We start from the raw sequence: 17344 nt of genomic DNA on the forward strand, positions 1-17344 counted from the left end.
TGTTCTTGTCTCAGCTGCCTAATTTATGGGAACATGTTCCCAGGATGCTAATGCATGGCTGATACACGTGACCTCTCCAGTGGAAAATATGAAAATATTGTGTTTCCATGTTAACACACACCGAGAAGTAGTTGACTGTCTGTTGACCTCACCTAAGTGGATGCTGTAATTATTGCTAAACCTCCCATCCTGCGCATTGACCCAAGCCTGGCAGTCTCCGTACCACATGCAGGAAATGTACTGGTAACAATTTCATGTAATTTTTTGAGGAAGGAAGAACAGAAGACACAGGAAGAACAAAAGACAGAATCAAAATATTACAATTTGTCAAAATATGGACCCAATGACATTGCTTCCAAAAATAAAATTAGTACGATTGTAACTATTACTATTACTAAATTGAATGGCCCACTTCTGTGTAACTGCGAGTCAACTCTGGGTCACATGCTATGTGACATACAGATCGTTGGTGTGCTTCAGCAACCTTTCTTTGTATTGCCAACTATAAATTGGTACTTTCCATCTACCTCTACGAGGATTAAATTATGAGCCACTGCAGCTGCTGACCTTCAACACTTCCTGAAAGGAGTTCAGGGTGGAGATCAGGAATGAGGCAATCTGTGCTCTGGGAAAAACTGGCAGAACTTCAGATGGTTAGATATTTTCAGGAGAAGATTTTATGAGCCCAACTGTTGCATCTCTTCATATATAGAAAAGCACTAAAATCCTTCATGGTGATGGCTGCTCCTCATGACTAGCAGCAACCTTCTGCAAAAAATATGTGCCTGACTGCATGTACTCCCCCTTCACCAAAATCACATGTATACTGACCTGCCCCCCTACCTCTTTGGAGCAGTTTCTCAGAGCTATCAGAAATGCTGTCTCCCAGGCTATAGTCCTCACTTTGCCCCAAATAAAACTTAACTCACAACTCTTGCATTGTGCTTTTCTTTTTCAGTCAACAGTATTTTGCCCATTTCATTTATTCTCTTTGACCCTGAATCTTTCTCTGAATTATCCAGATTTGGCCACTTCAAATATTGACAGGACTATGTAGTCTGAAATTTATCCGTGGTGCTTTAAAAACTCTTTGTTCCTCATTGGTTTTCCTCCTCTTGTTCTTACAGCAATTTCAACTACAAGTACTCCTTTGCATTGTTAGCTGTGCCTCTAAGGATGAGTCCTTCTCCTGCTCCCCTGCCTCGTTTTTCTTTGGCAATGCCCACGTTGTTGCTGTTCAAACCAGTCAACTTTTAGTGATATCTTGGTTAGTAATAGGCTCTTTGTGTCTCTTCCTAAATGGAATTTCGGAAGATCATCTCTACCAAGTCCTATTGGATCTGGCAGGCATTCACAGTCATCTGACTTGTAATAGATATGGGAACAAATTTAAATACAGACAAACACAAAAGTTGGCAGGGGTGGGGACATCAAATAGGTGCTTGCCAGAGAGGTTATCTTCACCCTGAAGCATTTGAAAGCAAACAAGAAACTGGTTAGGACCATAATAATAAACATAATCATCATATATTCTAATTCTTTCCTAGAAAATTCACTACCATGAATGACTGAATTTGCTATGACTAGACTGTATAAAAATAATATTTGTTGGGTGCTTTGTGGCTTTACACGTATTTTCCTCTGTTTCCCTATAGCACTGAATTTTAGCAAATGAGGATGTTGTAAAGCTTCAAAACCTGAGGTTGGTTATTTAGTGACTTTGACAAGCCGGACAGATTGTGTTTGGTTACTTCTTTTTATAAATATCTTAAAACACTTACCCGCATTGGCAAAGACTAAGTTAGCCTACTTAGCTGAATTTAAATTAATTCTTTTGTGCAGAAAAATAACAAAACAAAGCTGGTGTGGGTAAGGATACTGTGGGTGCTGTGAGGACATTTGCTGAAGTATTTTCTTTTAGGAAGGCGTATTCATATAGCCAAGTATATAAATTTTAGAAATGCAAAATGTTCTGACCGAAGATCTTCATTCTAGTGACCAAATCATACCCACTTTGAAAATAGCCTCAAAATACAAGCTAAGACTTATCTCTAAGTTGAACATCAAGATAAAAATAGAGGGGAAAATAAAATGTTTTTCAGTACCTTCTCCAGAATGCATCAGAAGGTCAAGAGAAGTCAAGGAATTGAGCAATTAATGTTTAATTAGGAACACAAGAAATTTGTTCAGAAAACAAATAGACCAATTGCAAAATCCCTGTTTGAGTAATCAGGTGAAATAATAATAACAGTAGATTAAAAAAAACTTGCTGAGAGCTTATTATGTGTGATACAAATGTCTGCAATCAGAGACAAATTGGCCACCTGCAGATTCTGAACAACTGAATAGATGTTTTGTTTGGTTGTGCAGTTAAAAACAATTCTAATGCCATTTAAAAGCCAGAATCTTTGAAGTTAAAAAAAAATCAAGATATGCGTCTTCTCTGACAACTCTGAAGATCTGGCAGCATTAGGCCCATATTTTTGTGCTGCAAGCATGGGGCCCCTGAGTTGTGGCCATTTCACCAAAGCTTTGTGAAACTCTCATTCCCTCGTGCACAGCGACCCTGCTCCTTGCCCTGCAAGCTTTTGAGTTTGTGATTTAACATGGAGAGTGTTCAGCTTACAGAATATATCAAGATCAGATACTGAATGTTTCCTTCCGCCTTTGAAGCAAATTCTATACATTGGTAGAACAAAGATAGAATGCTAAAGGCCTCAAAGTTCCTGGGAAATGACAGGAGAAAGAGTAAAATAAAACTTTTAAAAGGAAAGACTCTCCCCTCCTGGCGGATAATGATTTTGCTGTCCGTGTTCAGCAGAACTTACAACTGCTTTATGCTCCTTAATGGTGATAATTAGTGTATAGAAAGCCCTTCAATTTGACTTCTGGAATTCCTTTTATTTTGCAGGTTTCAGATCACTTTTAATTGTGGACCTTGAGGTTTTCTGGGTCTGACCTTTCCGTAGCTTTTAGCTGGGTCTTCTGGCTTTTGGTTAATAAACCTGTGACTACATGAATTTCAACAGATGTTCCTTGATGTTCCTTTTTTTCATGTTATCTTTTACTAGAAAAAATACAAACAGGAAATATTGATTAAAATATATAGGTTTTTAATTCACTGGACTTAATTTGGGTGAATTTATATAATTGAAATTATTTTGAACAGTGTTGTTCTCTATAATCTTAACAAAGTTTATTGAATTTAAGGTTCTGCCTCTATATGGTTGCAATACACATTTTATTTTGCATTATTTCTCATAATCATCTTGGGGGAAATTGTGTCACTTTTAATCCCCTCTTTGCTGTATTTTATGCTGCTCTTAAGAAGGAAATGTTTGACATGCAATTAAAGCAAAATCATAAATGCCCACATCTTCTTTAGTGAAGAACTTTAGCCTGGTCATTAAAGAATTATAAAGTCTAAATAGATAAAAGAGTGCTTGGATTTCTCTCAAAACACAGTATGAATTCGTCAGTAAAAGAATGTAAGCCCAGAAATACATATTAACGTGTCCTTTTTCTAATTTCATTTAAATTGCATCCATGCATATAGACAGATTTATAAGAAAGATGGGATCCGTATGGAACAGAACTGGAAAAATATGGCAAATAATAATATCTAAAATATTACAAGTAAAATCAACTGGAGTAGGTATAAAAGACTATAGGTTTTTATTTCTTGTCTATGTTATGGAGAGTAGAATCATCTTTTTCATTTAAGCAACCTGCTAGATACTTTTGTGTTTGTGCTTCTTGCTTGGATTTTGGAATTTGGCTGGTACTGGGTCCCAGGTAGCCTCTGGTGAATTCACAAGCTAGCCCATATCCTGAAAGAGAAACTGAGCAACAGCTCTTTCCCTACTCACATCATAGTCACTCTTGTTACTACAGAAAAATCCCAAAGAGGGAGAGCAACCAGAGATTGTTGGGGTAAATTGATAGCAGCCATGATCAAGGTTTGACGAGTGAAAGAAAAAAGTCGTAGGTCAGCATTTTGTGTTTTTCCAGGCATCATCTGGTCCACCAGTGTTTTATTGGTGCTGGACAATTTTCATCATTCGCACCTGTGCTTGTCAGGAGCTCCTTATCTTCCCCACCACATTCTACCCATTGGGTGAGGCTGCCCAAATCACACCAGGCCAAGAACATATACTTTAAAAAAGTCCTCATCCGCACTCATTCCACAGAACACTAAAGAGAAGAGCTAGGCAAAGAAGAGGTGTCTCTAATCCTGCTCTCTGATTTTTGGAGGCTCCGATTAAAGCCTGAATTATGTGGGAAATGCATCGTGTCTATGATGTTTGCTAACACCCTTTTGTATGGGGAAACAGTTTTCTCTGTACTACCCAGTTTCTAAAACTCCCCTCCTCAAACAATATGAAGAAAAACTCTGTATGACAAGACCTTTAAATCTATCAGTAAAATTTTCTTGTATGTTTCTGCTTTGTCTGTATGTACACATAACTGAAACCAGTACATCCTCATTAGCAAAGCTATATTATGCAATGGATAGAGTCTCCTTAAGGTTCTCCAAAACCTCATTATGGTTTAAATAAGCCACAAACACAATGACTGCCTGTCTTCCTTTGGCCTGATTACCTGGAGTGTGTGTTTAGTTAGCTGTTTATGAAATCTTCTATTACCCAAGCCTGTTGACTGATCCATCATTCTCTGACTAGGTGTCTGTTCTCTCTTCCTTTTTGCTGATCACAGAGGCGCAGCCCGGTAAGAATCCTCAACATTTTTACCTTAAACATGTATAGAGATAATTCTTGCCTAGGCAAGGTGGCCAGGTTGGCTTCTTGTTAAATTTATGATAACCCAGTATGAACGAGGCAGATGAATTAGGTTTAGTGGCTGAAAGTCTCTGGTCTTATATGTGTCAAGAGCATGTTTTAGGATCATCAGAGCAATTTTCCATAACAAATTAAACTAATACATAGGTACCCCAACTCCTAGTGCTAAATGTAAAAAGTGTGGTGTGTGTGTGTGTGTGTGTGTGTGTGTACAAGGGCTGGAGATTGTCCAGAAATCACCATAGAAATGTATAGCAAGGTGATAATAAAGAATAAGAAAACTGTAAGGCAAGTAAGGAAAGAATTTGTAAACCACATTGTTTTTAAGCCTGAATTTAACATAAGTCCCTGGACCATAACTCAAATTGTTCAGTGTACTGATATACAGTCATACACAATCATAATTTCTATCTTGGGAGGAAGAGCCGTACTTTCAAGTCAATCTTTCTAGGCTGTCACATATATATTTCATCACTGAAGGCAAATCAGTATTAGTTTGCATTGCTCAAAGTAAATCTGTTATTTTCCTCCGTGTGATAACATTGAGGCAACAAGAAGAGACTTTGCTATGTTTGAAATGACCCGGACCTGCCCAGTCAGTCCCTTGAGAGAGGAAATGGAACTGAAACAATGCTGTCAGAAAGTAGGCCTATGCCAATTTGATCAGTCAATTACTACTTGAGACAAATACTCTGCACCAGCTGACAAGCTGTGGTTCTCTGTTTAATCCACGTAGTTGATGATCAAAGATAACACCTACAGGGACTATGTGGCTGATTCCAATCCAGCAGTGGGGTCACAGCTCAGATTATGACAAGTTACTCCTTTTTTAAAAAAAAGAAAAAGAGGGAATTAACTAAGGCAAAATGCAGGAAGTCTATTCACAGTCTGCCTATAAAGACAGTCCTTGAAAGGAAGAAAATGTGGTCACTTGGGGAGGAGAAGGTTTCAGGATTCAATAGGCTTTTTTCCTGAATGTGCTTTATGTGGTCGACATCACCTTAACCTTGTTCTAGAGTTGTCCTGTTTCGACAGCAAGGCCATCAAAATCTGTATGCCAGATCATGGGACAACGGGACTTTCTTTTCTGTTGCTAATGGTTTCCTGCTTATTGTTTGAACATCTGTTCCTTTCTAAATTGATATGATTTTATTCTTTCTAATTTCTAAACAACGGTTTTCTTGCATATTTCTGCCATGTCTTTCTTCCTCTTCACTGATGATTGTTCATTCATACGGAATATTTAATAAAATATCACAGAGGCTTCTTGTCTAGTGCCTCTCAACAATAAACATCTATCAAATGAATTGATACACCAGGAAATGATGAATACCAATGAACACCAAAGAAGCTTTGTATCTTTCTTGGTTTCATGAATATTACATTATAAATAAAGGGGTAAGACAGAGACCAAAAGGTCTTCAATACAGCTTCTGGGGTCCCCTAACTCCTGAATTTCAGGTCTCACTATACTAGGTAGGTCCTATTCCCTCAGTGTCAACCTCGTGATTGACTACTTGGACCTAACGCCTCCACCTGATCTCTTCCTTCAGACTTTATTAATAAAAATCTGACAATCTGAGGCTCTCCAACCTAGAAAAACATTTTAACTCCATTTAAACAATTTGTTCTCTTATTATTTTGTCTACAGAGTCTTATTTTCCAAAAGCCAACCCACATCAAAACTCCTATAATGACCATAACTGATTTAAATGATCATATTTGTTTTAAATATTTATTAATTTAAATGAACATGTTAACTTACACATACTGATTTAAAGTGTTTATCTATTAAAATAAATAAAATATTTAGTAAAAAGTTTTTACTAATAATGTATAATAATCTCTATATAGCACATACATGCAAGTCACTAAAAAACATCTAGTGGATCTTATTCAGTCTGAAACTGCTCCTCTATTGTAAATGAGTTCAAAATGAGACAAAATTCTGATAAATCCTTAGGAAAGAGGGAAAGAATCCTCTTATAGTTCTGTTACAGAGGTGCTACGTCTTGTCCTGAGTTGTTTGTTATCATTTGAGAGAAGAAAACATCTGTGACCACCATGTTGAGCCTTCACCAAAGTAGGAAAGTAGAAAAAAATGTGTTTGATTATCACCCACCAAACTCATAGTCATACCCTTTTGAAAACTTTATTATACTTTATATTATATTATATTATATTATAGTAATGTAAACTATATTATATTATAGTTTTATATTATATAAATGTAAACTATATTATATTATAGTTTTATATTATATAAAACTATATTATACTATATTATATATACTATATTATACTTTATTATACTTTATTATACTTCCACTTCCCCAACCTGAACTCTGCCCCTGTCATTCTCCTAAGGAGGCCCTGCCAAGCCATGTCCCATCTTATGAGGCCACGCTTCTAGTGGTCTGCTTTTCTGGAAGCATCACATGCTAAGGACCTTTCACAGCAGTTTTGAATCAAAACTTGAATCAATCTTCTGTTGTCAAAATAATTTTCTCCTAGGGCCTTATAAATCTGAAAATGACCTTCTCAGATTATTCCTGACAGGGAAATTGTCATTTCTATAGAATCACAGCACCTTGACACCCAATTGATAGGTTGGTGCCCCCATGGCAGGCAAGTGAAAGAAATTGGGGTAGGAAGGGCCGATGGGAAAGAATGGAATTCTCTGGTTCCCTGAATAGAACAGCCCACTCAGTGGTAATACCTTCAAGTTTTCCTTCTTTTTAACATTTTCCACATGTATCTTTAAAAATTGCATTCGTAACTAATGACTGTTTCTACAAGCAACTTAGGGACCCCATCTGATAAGAGCAGAGAGTACTCCTCATACAGTCTGTAATTTTTAAACATTAAACATAAGTTAAACATGGATTTACTTTCTTGACTGCTAGATTTCAAGGGTTTTTTTTTTAATAGACTATTCAATATTTGCTTTAATTTACCAAATCTACCCAGGTAAGGGTTTTCTTCTGGTTTGGAAGACTTATTGTTTACTCTCTTTCCTCTCTGTAATCTTTGAATAAAATGAAAAATTGATTTATATGTGTGTGTCTACAATTTCCAACTTGAATGCAATTCTGAGAAAAAATTCATTTTTCCCCAACTGCATTTCTTTGAGTTCAGTTTAATTGAAATGACAGAAATATACATATTGTACATAACATATATGTGGTCTTAAACCTTATAGTGTCTATTTCTAATTCTAGGGTGCAATTAAAAGGAACTTATCCAGTAAGTATATCTTAGCTACCAGAAATAGAGTACGATTTAAAAGAAGGAACAGTTCCTTGGATCTTGGAGCATATATACATTTGACTTATACACTCTTGGGCTTGATTTTTAAGGCTTACAAATGTCTTACTCTTACAGCAAAGAAATCTTGTAATGATAAAAGAAATCTTGTAATGATAAAAGGGCTCTCTGGGTTCTGAATGACTAATGTTTAGATCCTGAAAGTGAATATGTTTTGGGGTAAACATTGCTATTTTCTTCCTATATTTGTCAACTCTTACTGTATCATTTGACTTTAGAAATGAATTTAATCAAGTGTGTGTTTGCTTATTGGGGTAGGGAGAGGAGGAGGGCTGAAGGAACTGAAGGTAGATGCAACTTACCCATTTTTGTGTTATTTGATGTGAAAATCTTAGTAAACCAAAGCTATATGAAATAGGTTATAATATACATGTGGCATGATTTTCTTCTGCTGCATACAGCACGTTCTAGGAAATTTTAAATGAATGGTTCCTAGTTAAAGGTATAACATTTTCTTGGCATTTCAAGAAAAGAACAGGCAGAGAATGCTGGATTCATGCACTATGTACATATGGCCTGGCTTAGTATTCTCTTATGGTAATTGAAAAGCAGAACTGATCAAGGCAGCAGGCATTGAAAGAATGGTGTGCTATTCCACTAAGCTCTACAGTGTACACATCTTCCATTTGCTGGCTTATCGTGGTAATTCCCTGGTTAACTAGTTTTATAAATGCCAAAGAAAATGCTACTACATATGCCTAATATATGGCTGTTGCATTGCCAGGGGAGAGGGTTTGTTTTCTGGGTTTGTTTTGCAAAGTTTTCACATGGAGTTGCTTATTGATGGGACTTAAATCTCTAAGTGTTTCCAAACATAGCTCATAAGACATAAAAGAAAAAAAATGGTAAAAATATGCCTAAAAATTCCCTTTGTCCTGTGCATCAGGTGAAGAAGTAGCGAGACCCAGGCGTTCCACACCAACTCCAGAACTCATAAGGTGAGCATGAAAAACACTAGTTGTGTTTTATGCAAGGCATCATGCACTGTTAACAATGAAACAAATCTCCTTTGGGCTAAAGTCTCAGCATCTAATAACAAAGGGCCTGCCCATATGTGTATGTCACAGCAGTTTCAAATATGTTATCATTTCTCCTAAGTGCAGCCTGAGGGAGATCTTTAGGAAAGTACTCTGTAGTCATCTAAAGTAACATCTATCAGAATATGGAGCCCCTCACTAATGAGAGGATTAAACGTCTACATGAAGACGTCATTTGGTGTCTGGAATGCTGATCTGAAATATGATTATATTGCCTTACAAAGAGTAGCCTGTTTAGCTGGCTACAATTTTGTGATACATTCTACCTGCCACACACCAAAGGAATCTTCTATTTTGTTTTTTGTTTTTGGCAAAGCATTGTGTTTTACACCGTGTAATCCTTGGGATAAGTAAGTATTGTGCACATAAGCAATGTTTCCCCCAAAGACTCCTATTTCTATCTAAAGGCTTTTAACTTTCCCTCCTTCTCTAACCCCTCCCCTCTCCTCTTCACCTCTTATCCCCCAACACACACAGAACTCATGAGGATCAATGAAGGGAATCAGGTCTGGGGAAGAAATGGAGATAATTATGCAGCTTTTCTTTAATAATCAGTTTAAGTAATAATTAGTAGAAAGGATGAGCATCTAACTTACTACCTGTCTTTCCCCCCTGATTTCTCAATGCTCTTCTTTTTCTAATGTGCAGTATTAAGGTATTAGGAAGTTATAATTAGTCAACTGTGTGGGGCGGTCAGGGGAGGATGGAAGTTAGAAGCTGGTAGACTCAGTTTCTTATTCAAACACAAACTTCCTGGTGGCTTGTTTCTTAGCTTCCCTGTGCCTGACTTTCACTAATCATAAACCCACATTAACTACAACACAGAGATGTGGTGAAGACAGATATAAATGGTTTTTGAGATCTTAAGAGAAGAAGGTGCTTTTCAATAAACTGTTATCTTTAATAATCTCTTCTAGGTATAGAGACTCAGATGCTTTGAAAGAGTTTCTCTCTTCATCTTGTTTCTGCTGGACCAGCCCCTTGGGCCCCCATTGAGAATGAGGGATCTTACCTCCTACTGATCCTTTTGTCCGTATACATTTGACCTCTTCATAAATATACTTTTTAGCCCCTCGGGAGCTTGAGTACATACATATATATGTACATAAGTGCACACACATACATCGGCCTTACCGTGGAAAATATTTGGAAGCTTTATATCTTTTTTAACATTAATATTTCCTTTCTCTATGTTTTGCTGTAATGTGTGTGATTCAGCAGAAAACCTCCAGATGACACCATGGCACTTGCTCCCCTCTTTGGCCCACCATTAGAATCAGCTTTTGATGAACAGAAGACAGAAGGTAGAAAAAACTCTGTATATCTATAGATTTGTTTTTCCTTTCAATAAAGTATAACTTACCTAGAGTAAATGTGTTTTGAGGCATGTTTGTAAGGTATCACCAGATCTTCATGTGAAAGGATAGTTCTGATCTAGGTGTGCTCTCAGCATGGGAATTTTGTTTGCAGACCTCTAGCATTTCAGGATTTGAAACTTTACTTCCAAGAGTAGCTAAGAGCTAACAAGTTCACTCTTCAAAAGAGGCCAATAAGAATTACTGCAAATCTCTACAACTCACTGGATGGGGAATAAGTGTTCTATTAACCAAACAGCCATTATTATGGAGCCAGACCTTCAAATTCCCCATCATAGTCACTGTCGTTGTGATATAGCCTCTTTGACCACATTTTCTCTCTTGTCGACCTCATCAGTGAAGGTGTCAATTGTCTTACTCACACAATAGACACTGTTTGCAGGTTCAAGACCCAGGAATGACCTTAAATCATTTAGCAACTTAGAAATAAAATGTTATGGGAGAAATATCATTTTGGCTGTTATTGTTGGGTTTACCTAATAAATATTTATTCCTAGAATTAAATATTTTAACTTTTAAACATTAACCATTTTTGGATGGCTGTGAGTAATGTATACCTTGCTGACATAAAAGAAACTCTTTATGAAAGGGATCTAATCTATTCCTAAAATGTATTTATGTCCAATGCATGGATCTCCAGCAGCTATATATTTGATAATATGGGATGTTTTTATAGAAATCATTTGATTTAAGACCCCTATGGTCATGTAATCAAAGAAAAAATCAAAAAAATCAAAGATGATTTTTCTAGGACCAATCGGTGAAGGAAATTAGATATAAGTGTTAAGGACAACAAGACTTGAAAGCATAGTAAGTAGGCTAAGATACAGTGACAAAGAGACTCCAAAGTACAGTGAATTAAACAAGATAGAATTTTATTTCTGTTTCATGTAAACAGCCTCGAAGTACACAATGTAGGACTGGTTGGGTGGCTCTTCTATCCTCCGCATGTGGCCTTCATCTCTGGGTGCAAGGGGGCTGCTGCAGCTCTCACCATCAGAAGAAAGGGGGGCAGGGGAGGACCCATGGAACTCACTGCCAATTCTTGTAAGAGCAAAACCTGGAAGAGACACACATCACTTCCAACCAGAACCCATCAGAAAGAATTTAGTGCCATATGGCCTGCTTAACTTTAACCGTAGAAGAAATGGAGAATGGATCCTGGGAGACAGCTAGCAGCCAGCCACAGCTGAATGTTTTTCAACAATGTAGTTAGCAAAGTGTATAAAGAACATCCCTAAATACTCCTTCAGTGATTTACATGTCTACAACTTAGAATCCATAAATAAAGGTGGCCCTGCGGTGAGGTTCTCAGTTATCTTATTAACCGATCTGTGATCAGTCTCACTTTTAATGACATAAAGTCATGTGTAGTGACTGAAGGTGGGGTTTGATTTGTTGCATTTGAATCTACCTATTAAAAAATCCCATAACATTATATAAACCTGATAGACAAAATAGAAAACAGTTCATAAAAATCAAAGTGGTGTCCCACACTGCATCTACAAAAAACCAAATGCTACATCACATCTTTGGAGAATGTGTGCTTTCATGTTAAAACAAAACAGAGCTAAGACCATCATTGAGGTTTGTGGTGGAGAGGAACTGAACTTGTCAATGAGCCTGTCTTGATTGTTCTTTAGGTGGTTTCAGCCCCTGGATTTCTGTAAAGTTCCAACATTTGCACCGAACATACTAGCTCTTCCAATATCTGCACCTACTTTTCTTATCTACTCACTCTTTCTTTATTGATTCTTCTATCACTAGTTTACAAAGCCTGAGAGGAAAGTAGATATTTTTGGAGTTAGGAATGCCCGCCTGGGATCAGATCTTAGCTCTGCTACTTTCACCATGTATGTCATTGAGCAAGTTGTTTAATCACTGTAATCTTTGGTTTCCTCAATATCAACCACATGGTGGTGAGGTGAGGACTAAAATATATCATAATAGCTACTGGCCTTGTGATAAGTGTTTTACATGTATTTTATATACATTATATTTATATACATTACCTTCTTTAATCCTTTTAGTAACTCTTTGAGATTGCTCTTATTATCCCTACACTGAAGGAAGGGAAGTTCAGAGGTTACACGAATTGCCCAAGGTCCTAGAGTAAGCATAGAGGCTGGATTCAAATCCACATCCAACTGACTTCCCAGCCTGTTTTACAACCTAATGAATTACCAGCAGTACTTACACAGACCCTGGCACATGATAGGTGCTGAGAAGAGCTAGTTCATTACATTGTTACCATGGCAACAACCAAAAAAAAGAAATATTAGATTCAGTGCCCTTAGGCCTAATACCTAACTGCCCTGATTTACTTTAGATGCCTAAGGACTTATTTATTTTTCTGGTTCTCTTAATATGTTCACCAAACATTTTTTGAATAATTTAATTTCTCTTTATGATACTGTAAAAGGATTGTTTAAAGACCCCGTAAGATGCTTTAAAGGTGGGAACCACTGTACAGAATTCAGGCATCTTCATTCTTGAAGCCTATTCATAACAAACTTTAAATAAACCAACTTAAAACAAATGTCCATGGGAGTAATGCCTGGATTTTCAAGTGGGTGCCAGAAAGGAGCCAGTACATGTATTGACATTTAGAATGTCCTTAAGTGACCAACCAGGAAAAGAATGCAGACGCTCTGTTTTGCAAGTTTTTATTTAGCTATATGTGCACACACAGACACCCCCTGCGCGCGTGCACACACACACACACACACACACACACACACACTCTGCTCCTTTGTCCATTCTCTGCTTGAAAAAAATGAGGAACAACGCATCTCTAAATTAATTTGCTAGGACTGAGGGAAGACAGAAGTAATTTTGTGAAACTCAACTTTAAATTGAAATTTTAAGTTCTAAACTCAGGACGTTTCTTTTTTGAACTCACCCTGGGAAATTTTCTTTTTATGTTTCCAGTTCTTTTAGATCAGCCTGAGATATGGGGTCCAGGCCAACCAATTAATCCAAGCACAGAGTCGCCAAAGTTAACAAGGCCTTTTCCCACTGGAAGTAAGTTATGTGTCTGCTCTGTCTGGAAAAATAAGTGACTCATTTTACTGTCTGCCTGCATAGTGAAATTAGGCAACCCTTACAAAGTCTACGTAAGCCACATTTGGACTGTTTAACATTAAGAAGAGATGTTATCCTGATAAGCTTTAGAGTTACAGGGACCTAGGACAGTTGGTTGAGACAGGAATAATAAAATAAATAAAGCAGAATAAGTAACTTGGAATCTATAGCTTCTTCTGACGTCCCACAGGCTCATTCATTCGTTCAATAGGTTTATGTAGGAGTGATAAGCAAGTGAACTAAAGACCCTGCTATTCTCCAGGCGTGGGCTAGCACACAACACAGAGGTAACCAAATCAGGTAAGGTCTCTGCTAGGCCTACAGAACAACTGAGGCTACAGAGAATAGAGAGGACACATTGAGAGGAAAGAGTGATAATTGGAGAACAAAAGAAATGATGCCATATGGTAGAGAGAAGCTGAGATAGGAGATCAGGGCAATTTCATCTCAAAGCAAAGAGAGCCATCATCTCCACTTATTCCAGAATGCCCCCAACCCTTACTCCAGGTGGCTGGGGAAAGAAGTCCTGAAGAAAAAAGTGAACTCATCAAATCTACCAAATATAGCAGTGAGAGGAAAACATACATTTAAAGAAAGAATAAGAAAACAGCGTACCTGTTGAAATTCTTAACTTTGGCCCACAAAGTGACAAGCCCAGTTCAGAAGGAGGAGTCTCTGGGTTGGGGCTATAATACAATACTTTTTCTATCTCATGGATTTTTTTTAGCTATAATTTCATCAAAGGAATCTGTTCATTCTTCCTTGATCCAAATCATTTTGCTTCAGTCTTTCAAAAATATACCCAAAATTTAAGACATATAACTTTGAGAAATCTTTCCAGACTCCATCCAAGCGATAATATCCTGACTCTATTAAAAACAAAACCTCCCCTGAGCCCCTACCCAAGCTGTTCTCATTGTCCTTGACCATACTCTGGACAGTAATTGCCTGTGACCATGATCTTCATTCATTCAGTAGTAAATTCCTTGAGGGCAGAGGCTCGTTGTAGTCAACCCCACGTCCTTCATTCCTAGTACAGGACATGGGACCTCATTGGTACTTGAGGCATATTGAAAAAAGGAACGAATGAATGAAATGACGGTGTTATTGTTGTTACTATCTGACTTTCTCTTGACAAATTCTTATCATAAAATGGAAGAATCTGAATGAGTCCTGCTTCAATCCCTTAGCTTTGAACTTTAAAGAAGATGGATTGTTAATGGCTATTCCTTTTCCAATAGCAGAAGTATGAGCGAAAGCCCCAATCCTGCCTACCTAGGGAATACTGTGTAACTTAGGGAGAGTGTGATCAGCAATGCTTGGCTTCTTATCTCCTGGCAGCACCTCCACCACTGCCTCCAAAACACGTACCAGCCACTCCACCCCGAACAGGCTCCCCCTTAACAACTGGACCAGGTAAGCTTTATTTTTTCTGCTCTGGGATGATGTAGCAATCAGCAGTGGCCCTGTACCTCAACATGCTCTTGATGTGTTGGAAGCTATAGGCTAGACTAAACATGAAACTGTTTGCGTTTAGTTTTATTGCCATTACATTTCACTATGTAGACTTCTTTTAAAGTATCACTCCCAGGTTTCACAAAAGGGTTCACTTTCCTAACTCATGTTTTCTCTGTATAATGTTGTCGAACAAAGGCCACATTTACTTGTGAGATGGAAGAAAACAAACTCAATATCAAAAGTCATTGTTCAATTGACATCTCACTTCATTGGATCTCACTGTAATGATTTACAAATTAAAAGGCATAATTTGTATTGTTCCAAGAACCAGTAAGTCTTTTTCTAGAATTAAAACTGTGTCGTCCACAATGATAATAGAATGGTTCCTGGGATATGCAACATACAGGTAAGCTTGGGTGGTGGGAATTTTTCCCAGTAGTTATTAAAGTATTTATTATCCCACGGCAAAGAGATGTGTAAGGATGATAAAATATGGCAAGGAATTGCTGCATGCCTTTAGACAGATAATTTCTAAGGCACACCTTTACTGTCTATTAAAATCAATACTATGTATTCCTACAGTTTATAATCTACCTAGTCTTACTGGACTAGCAAGTCAAAAGCAGTAGTAGTGGGATTCCCTGCTGGCGCAGTGGTTGAGAGTCCGCCTGCCGATGCAGGGGACACGGGTTCGTGCCCCGGTCCGGGAAGATCCCACATGCCGTGGAGCAGCTGGGCCTGTGAGCCATGGCCGCTGAGCCTGTGCGTCCGGAGCCTGTGCTCCAAACGGGAGAGGCCACAATAGTGAGAGGCCCGCGTACCGCAAAAAAAAAAAAAAGGCAATAGTAGTTATTTTATGTGCCTGGGTCCTTAGAATGCAGTTCTTCATCACCTTTGGAATTCTGTTGCAGCTTCATCCTTAGCTATTTATGCAGCCTGGTGAGTTTGATAGCTACAGAGTGAGGTATTTATCAACAAGAGCAAATGCAAGACATAGTCATTTATGAAATTTACATTGATTCAGACCCAACAGTCATCCAGAGCGTCACAGGTAAAGGTGTTTGCAAGTTCAAATCATTTTGGCCCCTTGGATTCCCATGAATGTGTTAGAGATAAATCTACCAGCAACAAAATTATAAATATTGTGGCCTATGCAAACTGCTATCCCATTTATCTGTAGCCTTGGAACCTTGAAGGTTAGCTCTTTTCAAATGTGAAATATGGAAATACTAATCTGGCTCTTATAGCTAGAAGGTTATTTAAAGGTAAAGTGGCTTCTGCTCATGCCTTGCAATTATATAGGTAACAATTTCTAATTTAAATAACCTAGGTTTAGTAAAAGGTACACTTTCTCACATTTTGAATGTTATCAAGTATTTCCTGCCAAGCTGTAGAAGATAGTTTTAATTTTTTCTCTTATTACTGATAAGAATTAAAAAGAATAGCTAATGCTAATACTTAAGCAAAACAGACTTTTTTGTTTTGCGACTTCAGATAGATATATATCAGTTATGCCTTTGATATTAACAGGTTAGACTTGAGAAAAGAAATTATAAAGATGTTTTTATAATTTTCTTCCCTATTAAACAGGTATGTATGTAACAGTTCTAATAAGTAGTAAATGTATTCTCATTATCCTATGTGTGTGGTATGTGGAGTGTGTATATGTATGTTTGTAAATATTCATGTGGGGATATCTCTTTAAATAATCTTTGTGCTGTGTTTCTGGTGTGTTCAAGGTGGAGGCTATACAACTAATTATGATGTGATCATTTTCTTTAACTAACAGATATTGTCATTAGTTTCACGAAACATTTTCATTTAATATGCCAGAGTAGACAATCTTTATCAAATGAGGGTCATTTCCAGCTATCAGTTCTTTTTCAGTTGTGTCCTCTGTATTTCAGTAGGCCAGATTTTCCAAAGGGACCTCCCTTTTGGAATTTCCAGTTCCAGAGCTTGTACACTTCTGTGAACCTAACACTGCCTTCTCAGAATGACCACACTTTGCATGCCTGTGAGCAGGCTTGGAGGGCAGTCGTGTGCTCAAGTGCTTTCGATGATGGTAGAAGTAGCCAACTCGGGTCACCCCACACAAGGGTAAATAATAGCAAAAAAGACGATACTCATATTGTAGACGCAAGGAACTCTTCCCTCCCCTTCAACTCCAATCAAGATTTTCCATTGTGAAATATGCCTACCTAGGCACCTCACAAGACAATCTATTTACCAGGCTTTGCCTCACCCCTCCCACTTCCCATAC

The 17344-nt window shown here is 37.6% G+C and overlaps 1 protein-coding gene across 1 annotated transcript in view; it reads left to right on the forward strand.

Moving 5' to 3' along the window:
* Window positions 1-17344, forward strand: part of SGIP1 (SH3GL interacting endocytic adaptor 1) — a 209437-nt gene that overhangs the window by 130969 nt on the left and 61124 nt on the right. Inside the window, exons 10-15 of the mRNA XM_065885603.1 lie at window positions 4717-4728; window positions 8021-8045; window positions 9013-9064; window positions 10382-10467; window positions 13471-13563; window positions 14965-15039. Of these exons, the coding sequence (XP_065741675.1) occupies window positions 4717-4728; window positions 8021-8045; window positions 9013-9064; window positions 10382-10467; window positions 13471-13563; window positions 14965-15039 (343 nt within the window). The remainder of the gene's footprint in view (window positions 1-4716; window positions 4729-8020; window positions 8046-9012; window positions 9065-10381; window positions 10468-13470; window positions 13564-14964; window positions 15040-17344) is intronic.

This window comes from Phocoena phocoena, chromosome 1 (genome assembly GCF_963924675.1).
Source record: "Phocoena phocoena chromosome 1, mPhoPho1.1, whole genome shotgun sequence".
Classification (NCBI taxonomy): Eukaryota; Metazoa; Chordata; class Mammalia; order Artiodactyla; family Phocoenidae; genus Phocoena; species Phocoena phocoena.